This window comes from Agelaius phoeniceus, chromosome 1 (assembly GCF_051311805.1).
Source record: "Agelaius phoeniceus isolate bAgePho1 chromosome 1, bAgePho1.hap1, whole genome shotgun sequence".
Taxonomy (NCBI): domain Eukaryota; kingdom Metazoa; phylum Chordata; class Aves; order Passeriformes; family Icteridae; genus Agelaius; species Agelaius phoeniceus.
Genome location: NC_135265.1, coordinates 60,167,856 through 60,182,841, shown reverse-complemented (window position 1 = coordinate 60,182,841; position 14,986 = coordinate 60,167,856). Strand labels below are relative to the sequence as shown.

Sequence of the window (14,986 nt, the reverse complement as noted above, 5' to 3'; positions counted from 1 at the left end):
CTCTTATTCTAAAAGCCTGACTTGGAATATAAATGAAAAATCTGTTTACTGCCTAAACTGAAAAAAGCTACCCATGGTTAGTGCCCCTTCATAGAAGAAAAAGGCAATCACCTCCCACTCAAAAATATACCGTAAAGTATTTAGAAAAGCAAAATGTATGTTAAATTATACTTTCTGAGTATGAAGCTTTCTTATTCTGGAACTCCAGCTGCTGAGGAACAAAGCGGTAATGTCTTTAATTAATACTTTTCTATTACAAAAAGACAGTAAAATGCTGTAGTGTTTCTTTAATGGCAAATGAAGAAGCTACTGGTAAATATCACTGGGGGTGTCTTTTTGTTGAAAGGTGGCTACAAAAATGATTATGAATATAAATATAGTAAGTGATAAAAATTGCAAAGAAAAACACATTCTCTTATTTTGAAACTATTTGGCTATTCTGAAAGCTTGTCATAAAACCACTTTACAGCATTAAAACCGGATTCTTTGTTAAATTTATTCACAGAGTAAATAACTACTGATCTATGATCATCAATGCAAATTCACTTGACTTCAGATATTTTTTCTTATTCTAGGAAAGGTTTGTTCTGTTTTGGAATTTCAATTGCACTCAGTCTTCAAGTACTACTATATTTCTTTACACTTCAATTTTGCTTTTTTGCTGTTTGGCTTCACTAGAAATTAGGACTATTTTATAGATATATTGTTGAACTCTGTTTTTATCAAGGGTACAATGGAACACACGCATAAAAACTAGATTAATGACATGTTCAGTAGAAGATAGCATTCAAATAGGTAGCTATCACAGAAACTTTACTCTGACATATAAAGTTGCATAATTAGCACCTGATCTTGCTTAAGTTCGACATGTGGGTAACATCTGTATTATACTGTTTAGCACAGAACCCAGTGGGATTTGAAATTAAGGGACTGCCTGTGAAAGTTAAGTGAACCAGCACTTCACTTTCTGCCTGCTGCTTGTGCAGGGGCTCTGCCAGTCCTGTCGTGCCTTTCTCTCTTCCTTGCCATATTGTGCTTCTTTTGTGTCCAGCAGTTGAACTTTCCAAGTCAATTGCACAAATATCAGTTCTTCTGTCCCTCTCTTGATAAACCTTTCCTTGCTTTACCAAATATGCCTGGTGTACACTTAGAGGAGCTTGAGGAAAGAGAGGACAAGCATTTGTGATTGTGCCACAATAATGATTTGTCAAGTAGATCGTGTGTGCTGTCTAGAGAGCACTGTTGGGTGACCTCTTGCGAGCTGGGTTATGGGAATATAACCGCACCTGCGTTAGAGTTATCAGTGCTGTATTCATTCCTGCAAATTACTTTATAGTGTGGAGTTAATAAACTTCTGCAGTATTATATACATTTATTTTGCTGCAGACAGAGCAGTTTTGTTTTCACCCCTCAGGCCTGGAAGGTTTGCAAGTTCAGTGCACAGCTCCAGAAAGATGGAGCCACTGCTCTTTCTAGTTTGATTTACAATCTAATACCACCATTCACTGTTAATTTCACATGCTCAGAAGTGCTGATTGGTTTGTAATTTTCAGTGTCCCTTTTTCTACCACTGCCTTCTCATTTTGCTGCTCTTTTAAAGTTTCTAAAGTAGTCAACTGATTTCTGTACTAAAAAGCAATAGTTTGGGACAAAGCAGAAGGAAATGTTGGAAGGGAGCCAGTGGTAAAGATTACAGAATCATTTTAGAGTTATTTTTTGACTTTATATACCACAATACATATTGGAACCTTTTGACACATTCAAATGGCAGACTATATTATTTTTTGCCAGTTCTTCCTAAAATAAAATACATTCAACACAATCTCAAATACGTGCTCAGGACACACAGGTTTTATGCTGAAATGGAGTTGAGTTTTAGCTGTACTTGCTGTCAATACTAATTGCATGCATTGCTTACAATGAACAGACGTTTTTGTGGCAGTTGAAATAGACCTAAAGAACTCCTTGTAAATACTTGGTAGGTTTTTTTTTTCTATTTCTCCCTTAACTTACACAATCAGTTGGAGCAAAAGTCTTTTTGGAAAGACTGGTGGGGAGGGGCAAAAATGTGTGTATCCTCTGTGCAGTATTGGAGCACAAAATTTACTGCTGTTTATCAAACCTATTCTTTTTGTAGATTTTTTTCGATACCAGTAAAGAAGTGTTTCAGACAATTGTACCACTTTTAAGAGAACTTTTTAGCAGTTGCAAGTGTTATCCTGTCAGCTAAGGTAGCTTCTCAGTTCTATTAGAACTTAAATGCCAAAGCACTTGCTAGTTTAAACACAAGAATTAAAGTTTATTCACAGCTCCTTTTTGTTTTTAAATATGTAGCTTGCATTACTGTGTATGTAGTTGTTACTTCCAAAAAATGTATAGTTCTCTGTCATATTCATAAAGCTGTATCAAAACATCATTGCCTGTAACTTAATTTAAGGAAAAATTGAAGTTGCTCATAGCAACTTCAATTTTTTTGTTTGTTTGTTTGTGCTTTTTTTGGTGTTTTGTTTTTTGTTTTTGGGGTTTTTTGGGGTTTGTTTTTTTGGGTTTTTTTTTGTGTGTGTGTGTTTTTCTTGGAGTCTTAATTCATTTTGAATGTGCAAACTCAACTTCTGGAGTAAAAACATTTTTGGCTGACCTGGATGGTTAGTGCTGTGGAAGGCTTTGACTTCCCTTTTAGCAAAGCTTCATGTGCTTTTCAGCTCTTAGTTGGAAAATGAGACTAAAAATCTCATTGCTCTTTGGTCTTTATACTTTGCATGAGTGCATGCTCTGCTCCTCCTAAATGAGAAATAAAATGGCTTTGTCACATGAGGACTTTTACTGGCTTTTATAATTGAGTGTTTAAGAGTTGCCAGGCTTTTGATTCTCTTGCTAAATTAAACTTCATTTTCAAGGGGTGAATCATTTTTCTTTTTCAATATTAATCATTGTTGCTGGGTTATAAAAGTCTATTTCAAAGGTAGCTGCTATGGGTACTAAAACAGTAAGCATCCCTTCACTTATCACCAGTAAGATTTGGAATTAGCTGGCATTTTCTTCTGAAGTGTTATATGTTGCATTTATATTAATCATATAAAATCCAATCACATAAGCTGAAGCTATAGTTGGTTCTTGGTACATCTGTATCTGTCCTATTCTGAATCAGATTAAAAATTTCCTCTGTTCTTAGAACTTTCTTATTTATTCAAAATTCAGGTGTATATATATATTCAGGTATAGATAGATGGTTGGTGTTTAGATACTAATGAAGTTTTTTTGCCTGTTAACTTGTTCAAGTGTCATGGGCTGAATTCTCACTGCCTCAATGAAAATACTGTTTGTTTTCCATTTCTTTTGAGAATTGTAGAAGATGATGATGTAACACTTATATTTTTCAGCACATTTGCAATTTAGCCAATAATTAAGCAGGGATTCATGTTTAGGTGCCTTTCTAGTTAGAGATTTGTAGGGACTATCCCACTTCATTTTCAAATGCAATAATTTTTTTTTTTTAATTCAATGTATTTCTGTGAAATGGTATATATTTGTGTACAACTAATTCTAGTAATTCTAATATTAAATGGCATTTCAGATTTCAAACAAATGTTATCATTGTACAGGATGAAAGAAAAACCAGACTAACCAGCAATAACCAGACTGCTAGTCTGTCAAAACTGTTCACACAAAGTATATTTTAAAATACTATCAAACTTCAGTTTGAGAGAGGCATCTGTAATACTGAATGTCTATCAGCCTAACTTTATTCTTTGAAAACCTTAACATATTTTGTAGTGAGAACATAGTTTTAAACGTAAGACTTTCTGGAAAAGTATTGCTTTTGGAATGAAGGAGTGTAATTTTTAATGTTAAAGACTTGCAGGAAGGGAGCTGTTAGAGCTGTGGATCTGTGCTGTCAATTACTGGCCATGTCAGCTACCTGGAAAGTCTTCTACCAAATCTATACAGGCAGGGTCTTCCTGCCATCCCATCCCAAACTGTAACACTTAAAACACTTGAGACTTTGACTGTGTTCTGTACGTACAAGAAAATCCTCATCCTGTGTACTTCACATTCTTCTCCTTGGTTCACCATTGGCTTATCTCTAGCAGTGCTTTCAGTCTCCCTGACCTTTAATTGCATCCTATGATTCTTATTTGCCATGCATACGACAATTTCTGTTCACAGGAAAAATGTTTCTGGACTAATATTGTTGGATTTGACCCAGCAATTCCTACAGTTTATACTTGAAACTGCCATCTGGATTTAGATGTGCTGAACTGGTTTGCAGTTGCTTTTAAGAGCTAAACAAGAAAATTAAAAGTCCATTTACGAATGATCAAATATAAATTACTTTCTTACAGCTTTCTTTTAGCTTTTGGGATTGTATGTATAAAAGCAGCAAATAAACAGCATAAAAATTTTTAGTCTATTTTCATATGCAGATAGTTTTCTTCTTGATAAACATGATGTGGATTAGTGAGAACAAAGAGTAGTAGTGAAGCATATTTTATGTTGAGATAAGCTGCTTCTAGGAAAAATTCTTTAATATCAGTAGAGAAATGCTCACACATGGCTTATTTCCATGTCTTCTGCCAGTCACAAAAATTGAAAGACTGGGGGAATCTTCACCTATATTTTCTTATGTTTTCATCTCTTTCTGAAGGTTGAATGCTAACTCAAAGAGATTATAATCTTTTGAAGCTCATTAGGGTGGCTCATGAGTATGATTTGCTTTTAGTGATGGTTTCAGCAAAGCCAGACCTGTCACAGCAAATTCATAGGTTTTTAGAGGATTATCAAATCCTATGGTAACTTTTCAAAAGTAAAGACAAAGAATTGTTTAACAAAATATGTAAACCTTTTGATAGATTTGTCCTTATTAATTAGCATAATCAGGCAGTCAGGTTAAAATGGGGTTTGTACTTTCTGTTTCATTCATACTGTATTATTTAGAAATTGACTTCTTTACCATTATATATGTATCAAGGAATACCTGTAAATGTAAGAATTCTTACTAAAGATTTTAATATGCCTTGCCCAAGTGATTCTATATGTTATAATAGTATAAAATGTATCTAGTAGAAAGTATGCATCAGTATGTTACAATAGTATAAATCATCTATCCCTTTAATATCAGAAGACAGCTCTTTTTTTAATAGTTTCTTGTGTGACTATCATGTATGTGAGTATATCTACCTTAAGCTAGGCATAGAATAAATATAGTTTATTGGAATAAAATGTTGCTAGAGTTGTTACTGAAGCTGTGTTGAAGACCTTGGGGTTTAATTTAAATTTTGACAGAGAAGGCCAAGGAAACTTGAAGCATATTCTTAATGATGATTTAAGAGTGATCCAATGATTATGAAACATTAATACAGAGTAGTCTCCTGGAAGATAAACTGACTCCTCCACTCTTTGGCAGGTAGATGACATCTTAGGAGAAGGCAGTGATGAAAGTGATACTGAAAAAAAAAAGCCAGAAGAGGAAGGTGAAAAACCTCAGACTAGCGCAACAGAGACTCTAGGGAGGAAGGCAGATCAGAGACCTGGATCATCATCATCGTCATCAAGTGAAAGAAGTTTAACAGGCAGCGTACCCAGGTATGAATTTTTCAAATGTAAGTGTTCATGATGTTTCATTGTGTTTGTGCTATTCAGCATGCTTTCTTACAATCTGGTATTTGCCATCTGGTGTTAAATTATATGTAGGTAACTTTTTCTTCTAAGTGTCTGAAGCTGTCATGCTTATCTCTGCAATGTTTTGGGATTTATTTTAGGAAGTGGTCTTAGTACATGTCTTATTGAGAACCAGTATATCACCTGTTCAGAAAGAACTGAAGGCAACTGAACGGCACTTCTTTTAAAGTTTTCTCAATCCTGTGTCAGATATAGACCCATGTCCTCTGCAATGTTACTTTAAGTAAAATCAAGCATGGTTTGTAAAGCTATGCTTTTTTTTTGTCCTGAATTTTTGAGACAGTTTTATGTTGGTCATTCATAACAATGAGGTTGTTAGGATGCTTTTCTACTTAGAAATTTAAACTTGCTAGTCTCTTCTTCAAAATTGATTTTAGTGCCCCAGCATTGACTGTTGGATAATGACTATCAACCAAGCTGCTAGTATACTAGAACTTAATAAGCTAAGTGCTTATGTTAAATATGTTAATGAATGGTTCTCAAGTTGCAGCCTGTTAGTACTTTTTAAGCTTAACAATTTAGACCAATCGATATAAGATTTTAATTTAGAATTGCAGGGGTCATCATCTTGTGCTATAGGGTGCTGAAAGTGAAAACATGGCTCAGATGTGTGTTGTAGTTCCTTTCTGCTCTCTAACCAAACTCAATTCCCAGCCATAAGACTTTAAGCTCTAACACTTTTTCCTTAATAAGGATAATATAAGTAGTAGATTGTAAGCAACTCACATTACTTTAACTTTCCTGAGCTTTGTTCTAGCACACAAAGAAGGTATGAGAGAAACTGCAAAAACTGCCATAAACATTTATATATCACTGAATGTGATATATAAATGTTTATGGAGAGATTTTGAGTGGGGTAGTAATGTTGCTGTGTGTTGGCCTTATTGTAGAAAGGGCTACAGGAGAAACATGCATGGCCTTTTAGTTCATCATGGGTATTTCTAATCATTGAACTTCTTTAGAAAAAAGTTTGCAAGTTTAGAGAATTTGATTTGTCTCAAATAGATAGAAGAAAAATTTTCTCCCAAATGAAGTTTGAAAGAAGAAAGACAACCAAATGATGAATGTTTTAGAACACAGTTTGAAGCAGCAAGGCATGTCACTGTTAAGTCATCCTAATACTGTGATGTTTCATTGTGTGGAAGACATACCAGTTTTTGGAATCCAAAAGGAAGAAAGAGTCACATTAAGGAATCTTGCTAAATAACTATTCTCCAAGTATGGTGTAAAAAGATAGAGCAAATGCATTTCTAATTATGTTTTATTCCATATACAGAAAGGTTTTTAAATAAGCTTGGGAATACTTCTTCACTCAGAAACTATATAGACATAGTAGTGTTCTTGATGGGATAAAGTCTTTGAGCAGCTTCTTAAGTAACTTTTCTGTTCTCTCCACCTCTAAAGAGTTTTCTTGTCAGTTTGCTAAATTGAATTCAGTATTGAGCTTGATAGGCATGCTGGAAAACATACTCACAAAGTGCTGGTTCAGATGCTGACCCAGTGTCTACTAGGCAGGAAATTCTGCTTGATAAGAAAGGAGCCCGTCATTCCAATTACATTTTAAGTTTGAAGCTTTAAACTTATGTTTTCATGTTCAGCAAGTTTTTTATGTGCTAAAAAGGTACTGTATAAGAGGGGAAACTCAAGAACAGTCTCTGAAAAACAGAAGATTAACAAGAAACAGTCCGCATATGATCCAGTACTCCTATGATCTGGCTCAGCTCATTCCTATTAGAGATGAGCTCTACAGAGACTGTAAGTTTCTGCTGCTCCTCTACACTTTTCCAGTAGTTACTGACACTGAGCCATAACACTTAAAAAAAAAACTAGCACTTACATTTAATGTTAGTCTTCAGTCTTGAAACTTACAGAATACCATGATCATTTCTCTGATTGGTGCCACTTCTGAAATTCTCAAGCATGGAGGAAAAAAATAATCTTTGAGAAAACTGATGGCTCCTACTGGAGGGGAAATGAAGCCTTTCTCCTGGATCCATTGCTAATTCATAATCAAGGAAAATTGAGCTCAGAGCTTCAGAAATCCCAAAACTATCTTTTCTGTGCCCATTTACTAGAACTTTAAAGGGAACAGTGATATTTTGAATCCTAAGTGTTTTCTTTCAAATATAATAGTACTTCCTTAGAACAGCCACTCTTCTAGAAGACAGAAATTATAGTTTTCCTTTCTTTCTTACTGACAGAAAAGACTGCTGCAAACTCCGGTGCAAAATTTTGTTGGGGGCATCATTTATCCCAGTTGAATGAATATATTCATTGTTACTGTAACTTTATTCCAGTTCCCAGTCTTGAGACACTCTACTTTGAGAATCTTGGGACCTAAGTTTTTTTACAGCTCGGTGCTTCCCAAGCTGTCAGACTCAGATTTGTTATAGTCTGGGATATTTTTCATCAATTTCAGTGACAAACCAATCAAAACATATTATGGAACTGTCTGGTATGTGGTCAAAGTCTTCTTAAAAGTACCTTTAATAGCCAGTGACACATCTCAAATATGGCTGACAAAATAATTGTAGGAATTCAACCATTTTGCCAAAGAATGATGGTCCCTCTGTTTTCTTACCCAGGCAGTTAATTGCATTGTTTCACTAGTAAAGTTGTAATGTTATTACACTGAACAATCTTCCAGAATTCCTTTCTAGATGATGTGAGTGTGCTGTTGATTTGATTTTTACAGTACAGAAAAACTGTAAGGTCTAAAATTAGAAATATTGGTGATTTGAAGTCATCATTTCCTGCCTTCTGGATCATTTGTTGCATTAGCATAGCTCACTTAATCATCAAGCAATCTGTCTGTTAAAGAGCTTCTGTGTAAGGTCAGCCTAGAAAAAAATACATGTTGTGAAGTTAATTTTAAGAACTAAATCTTTCATTATCTCCTTTCCCTTAGAATAGATTTTATTTAAGGGGACACGCAGTGATGCCTAACTGCAAAAGGAAAGGGGATCAAAATTTCTGTATGTGGTCAGTGCTTGGATGTTCAAGAAAACATTTAACCTTAATCTTAAGTGAGCAAATCCTAAAGTAAACAATTGCTTGTACTTGCAGATAATTGGAAAGTGTTGTTTGTCTGAAGAAAATTCAAATTCATTTTGCTCTTATTGGTAGAACTTCTCCCACATAATTGTTTCAAACTTGTCATCTGAATTCTGTGGTGTGTTATTATTCTAAACTACTTACTTACATTTCTGGATCCATTAGAGTTTCCCATGCATAATAGTGAGGTCCTTTTGAAAATCTCTTGTTCAGACTCCCTCGGTAAGAAGCAGAGTTCATTATTGGAATTGGCCAGAACTAGAGGATCAGTTCATTTCTAGAACTGCTCTGTGGTTTTGGCTGTGGGCTTGCCGTGTCAGTGGCCATGGGATTACAGAGGAACATGTCTCATTTTAAAGACTGTTCTCTCAAAGCTTATTCCATATAGATTCGTGTTGCAGAGGCAGCACTTCAGTTAAGCATTGGTGAGTGAGGTTGAATCTTGCAGCTTGTTCAGGGGGATAAGATCTCTGCATGGAATTAAAATTGCTGGAAAACTACAGAAAGCAAATACAACCCATTTATTGATTTTGGCAATGAGATAATGAATCCCAAATCAATCAAAGTATGTTTGATAGGAGCAGCAGCTCATTGTTTTTCCTTGATGTAATTTGGTAAATAAATGCAGTTTTCCTACTTGAGTGTATTCAATGCATTTTAATGAGCATCTCACTCTTATTTCAGAGAGATCCAATATATCTCCTTAACAAAGCAGGAAACCCACTCAGCCTTTAAAGAGAATGTATAATCATTGAGTAGGGAAAAAAAAATAGCCCTAAACTCTTCAAAGAGATCCTTGACAGGCAACCACCTCCTCTCCCAGTTGTGGGAAAGACTGATTTGCTTTAAGAATTTGCAGTAATAGGAGGCATTTGTCAGCTGGAAGGTGCTTCCCTGGAAATGCTTCTCTTAAGGTGAAGCAAATTAAGGAAGTTCAATACAGATGATGTGATGGCTCCAATTTTATAATTATTACACTTACAAAGTTTCAAATTTTGTTTGAGTCTGTTTCACAGAAAACAGCCAGAATTTGTCTCCCATTATTAATTTCCTGTAAGTTCAGCATTCTAAATTAAACGTCTGAGAGAAGAAAGCATCCTTCAGGTAATAAGACAATGTGATGAATATTTTTATACATAACCAAATTCTGACTGATTCTTGCAAGGTTGTTACAGGTACTTTTTTCTTAGGTTTAAAACTTAACTTATGTGGGTAATACAACACCTGGATTGGCCAGAATGTTCCAAGTCTGTACAGTACTCTTGTGATTAAATGGCTATTCAGTGGGATGTTTTGAGGCATTAGGAGCTGAAACTTTCACCAACTTTATTTTTCCCAAAACTATTGATTGCATTCAACCTCCAAAGTAGAAATTTTTCATGATTCCTTTTGGTACGTTTTTTTCCTTGGCGTAACAATTGTTCTCATAGTTACTGCAAGCTGAGAGTATATTTAAATTACTGAATTCCCTTATATTTGTAACAGTTTGGAAGTAAACAGACTCTTTGATGTAGTCCACATAAGCAATTTAAAAATTACTGCAGTTTCAGTGAGGTTTTCTTTCCCAGAAGCAATGGTGAAACACTCCAGACTGAAATCCAGGATCAGCTTCTAAAGAGAAGTGCTTCTGTTGGCAGCACATTTTGCTGTTTTCACATGAGCCAGCTGTTCTACAAAATTTTAATGTCATTCCTGTTTGGAAGTCATTTTGATGAAGACTCTAAAATGGAAGAGGATTCTGCATGCAAGGCATAATTTGCTTCAGTACTTATATATTAAAAATAAGTTTTCATATAGGAATGTTTTTATTTGAAAGAGCTCTTGTCACACAAAATTTCCACATGAGAATATCAAAACTGAGGTAATAACAGCTTTTTGAAGCTATTTTAATTAACTTTTTTTTTTCCTACAAAGGTAGGTTGTTTTTTTTTCAAGTGTGTGTAGTCCCAAGTACTCTACCCTCTGCTACATTGAATCAACTTGCTTTCAGTTTGCCAGCTAGAAAATTGTAGGTCCAGGTTCTAGAGGATTGAATAAATGGAAACAAGTGCTGAATCTCAGTTGATAGTTTCTGTATCAAGGGTGTGCCTTTTTCAGACCCTCTTGAAAATTGTCCAAATGTCCTGAAAACCAGGAGTCCTTCAGCTGTAATCTTTACCTGATAGGCTTAAGATCTGATTAGTGACCACCTCCAAAGCTTCATTAGGGTAGCTTTAGAAAACTGAGGTGCTTCCCATCCCCTTTTAACCACATTCTTTGGGTTATTAAGATATAGGTTTTTTGACAGTTGGTGCTTTTGTTTTCTGTGTTCTGTTTAGGTTGATTATCTGCTTTTTTCTGTCTTTGTCTCACATATGTGTGGTAAAATCGACCTTTCCTAATTTGTATTTCTGAACCTGTCATTCTATCCCCTCCTGTCCTTGGAGAAAAAGTAGTTGGAGATAGGTTGTTTTGCTGACTTGAACTTTCTGCATCTTTTAAGTTAAATCTCACCCTTTGGATCTTATCTCCCTTACAAAGCACAGAAGATGGTTTTATGTGCCAAGGATGTTTGTGCTTGGAAAGTGTAGTTACAGACCATGCTTTGCTTCATTTGAGTAGCCTTTCTTCATGAAAAATAGATATTGAAGTGAAAGTGTCCAAGCTCTTAAGTGATTCCTTCCCTATAGCAATCTTTTTCATAAACCTTCAGTAAATACTGGGGAGTTATTCTGAGTGTGTCTTTACTCATTGTTCTGTGGAGCTTTAGCTGAAACCTGAAAGGTTAAATCAGAAAGGTTCAACAGTATTAGAATGTAATTGCAGATATCTAGAGAAGTCACTGGCAAACTCAACTGTTCCAATATCATATTGGATACATCTTATAATTACCAGTGGAAAATTTAAAAATGTACTAGAAGGAATTGGGAACTGGAAATGTTACTATTCAAACTGTGTGCCAACATGTTTTTGTTTATCACCCCAGTTATTATCTTTAGATGTCTTTTTTTTAAGATGCCAATCATACCACTTGGCTGTAAGCACACTTCTAAAAATGGTCATTCTTATACTATGGCCTCACAAATGTTATATATAATGAGTAGTGCTTCATTTGCAAGTGAAGTAACAGAGATTGCTGGGACAGTCTTTCTTTTGAAGGAGTATTTGAAGGCTTTTACAATAGAGAACCCAAGCATTCAGATGACTATGATAGAGCAAGTCCTGTAACAGTGCCACTAGAAGACAGAGATTTTTTTCTTCTCACTAATGAGGTTAAGCATCATTGGTTTTTCTTATAAAATGCTGAGTTACTCTGTAATTAATTTAAAACTATTACACAATATAGTTTTTAAGCTCTCTGATAAGAGAAACTGCTTGCTTTTTTTTTTTTTTTCTTATTATTAGAGCAGGATGAAGGATCCAGCGTGACTTCTGCCCTGAGGAGGCTGTCAGCTGCAGGCAGTGCTTGTCTGTGTGTTTTCTCAGACCAAAGGGCGGGTCAGAGAGTCAGGTTTTTTCTACCATGTGAAATAATTTAAATGGAAAACTACTTTTTATGTCTGCAGCCACCAGAAGAACTGTGAGGCCTGTTTGTTACTTGTGGCTCAAAAAGCAAGTTACTGTGCTGGCCACTTGCTGGTCTTTGGTGTCTCCTCATATAAGAACTTACCAGCCCTCTTATAGTCAAGAGTAGAATTGTTGTGGGCAAGTCACTTTGTCACGTGAGGGGAAAGGAGTGCATCCTGTGGAGAGGGAGTCCAGAATTCTTCTTATGCTGGTGTTTCTCCACTGGGGACCTTCTAAAACAGCTATGAAACAGTTTATCTGCATCTTAACATTTGCTCTCCAGTGAGGTTTGCCATGCTCACTGAACAGGGTTAACAGTATGAAGGATCCCTAACTCCTTAGGTGCCTTCCAGCTGGTCAGACAGTATTCAGCCTTCAGCTGTTTATAGAGTATTGTTCACTTCTGTTTAAAGTCTGCTTTTGTTCTGGAGATTTTTTCTTCTGTGAGCAGAAAGGAGTACAAGGAACACTCAAATTTAGTCAAAAGGATTCTCTCTTTAGGTCTACATTTCAGATCATTTAAGGTTTTAAGTATGTTCCATTCTTTTTCAAAGCTACAGCACCGATTGTCTTTCCTTAACATTTCAAGGAATCTTTTTGAATTTAAGATTGAATCATCCAACTCTTTTATACACAATATTTGAAATAATGGCATTTGCAAAATGGCAGTAATATTCTGCTTGTTTACTGTGTCTGAACTGGATAATATGTCTTTGTTGGATGCATTGCAGGAGTTTGCTCAGATGCATGTTCTTGAATGCTTCTTAAATAGCTTTTCACAAAGGATTCAAAATTCCATTGCCATGAAAGGATGATACAAAATTTGCTCTGCTTCCTAGGAAGTCTTTACTAATGGAAAGGTCTCTGTAGATTTTTCTGTGCTAAAAATGTGATTTTCAAGTTTTTTTTCTCAATATTAAATTTAATTAAATCTGCATTCTGCTATAATGAATGCACTGTAAAATTAGGGCTTGTGTTTTTTCCTCCTTCTCCAAAAGTATGAGGTGTATCTAAGGCATGTTAAGCCTGGAAGCCTAACTTTAAATCATATGGGAATAATTCGGTTGGAAAATGCATGTATGAGGGTTATTTCATGGTTTTGTGACATTGGTGTCAGGAGAAGGTGAAGATGTAGAGGGTTGTTCTACACCCTTGTAAATGCACAGTAGGGTAGAAAGATGCTGGAAGTTACTGGCAGGTAGGTGTGCTCTAAGGAAAATAAATGTGTGGTGCTATTTTCAGTACATTTTTATTTGATAGTAGAGAGGACAAAAATGTCTGACATGCTTAACTAAAAAAACTAGAATTGATAGTTTAAACTATTCCCCTAAAACTAAATTGATAGTTTAGGGGAATATTACATTTCTATTTTAAAACAAAAAATAGATTTCTACAAATAAAAGGTTTTCTGGGAAATCCCTCACAAGAGGGAATGCTGTTAGAAAGGGAGGTTGCTACTACTTTTTCAAAAAATTGAATGGAATTCTCAAATACAAGTAAAAAAACCCTCCAAGTTGATGAAAAATGTTTTTCTTCTTCATTTGATATTCTGTGCTATCTGGTAGAGTGGACTGTTCCCATGGCAGGGGGGGGGTTGAGATAAAATCTTTATAAATTCGTTAGGTTTTTGATGAGAAATTATCTTTCCATTTATATCTTAAACTTCTACATCTGGTCTGTGTGTCCTTTACTTTTAGATTTTGTGTTTAATTTTCTTTTGTTGCTGTGGTAGAGGGGCTTTTTATTTTATTCTTCATTTAAATGAATTAGGCTTTATTATCTCATATAGAAAAATCCATGTGGACAAGTCTAAAAGCTTATACATCATCAAGTATAGTTAGAACTACTCTAGCTGTTCAGAAAACAATTAGCAAAAGCATAAAACAAATGGATATATTATTTATTTCAGATTTCCTCAGAGGTTAATCAGAGAGGAAACTATAAGATATTTAGTGGCAAATGTTTGAAAGCAGTTGTGAGAAATGAAGGAGTTTCTGTGTACAAAGTAAGTAGTACTCGGCCAAGAATTAAATGGTAGCAGTGATGGTGCTTTTGGTACTTGGAGGTTGTATCTCCTGCAGTGTTTTAGCCCAGGTGAGGAGTGTGCCTTTGAAGCAGTGCTTTGATGTGGCTTCCAAAGGGATCTCAGGGTTCACCATTTCCTTTAGGTTAGTGTAATCTGAGGTTTCACTCCAAGAGCTTGCTGTGAACCAGCCACAAATGTACCTTCCATCCGGAGAATGAGCTGAGAGATTGTCCAGAGTAAAACCCTATTTGTGCCTTAATCAGCTGTAAGGCCCATATGCATGGATGCCAAATGTATTGTCTCAGTGTATACAGTGTCATCAGGACAAAAGTTAAAAAGTCACTGGAATTACTCTGTTTAAACTTTTATGTGCTTACAGAGTTGGATTCCTTTTTTTATCTCTTTTGATATTTATACATCTAGACAGTGAACACAATTTTGCAGTTATTTCTTGAGCATTTAAATGTTGGGACATTGCAATACACTATTTTAAAATTTCAAGTGGTTAAATTACTTAAATTATAAGCACAACACTGATAAATGGTAAAAACAGCTGTATAACAAATGAATGCATGGCTCAGTTTCTTTATAAAAGCACTTAAGTAGATGAGTCATTCATATCTTCAAGCTTGTTAATGATTTTAATGGCCTAAAGTTTCAAACTGTTACTGAAAATATACC

At 35.2% G+C, this 14,986-nt stretch overlaps 1 protein-coding gene across 3 annotated transcripts in view; it reads left to right on the top strand.

Moving 5' to 3' along the window:
* Nucleotides 1-14,986, top strand: part of CTDP1 (CTD phosphatase subunit 1) — a 100,470-nt gene that overhangs the window by 64,329 nt on the left and 21,155 nt on the right. For all 3 annotated transcript variants that reach the window (XM_077179881.1, XM_054634205.2, XM_077179883.1), the window contains one exon: nt 5,405-5,583. In XM_077179881.1, coding sequence (XP_077035996.1) covers nt 5,405-5,583 — 179 coding nt within the window. The remainder of the gene's footprint in view (nt 1-5,404; nt 5,584-14,986) is intronic.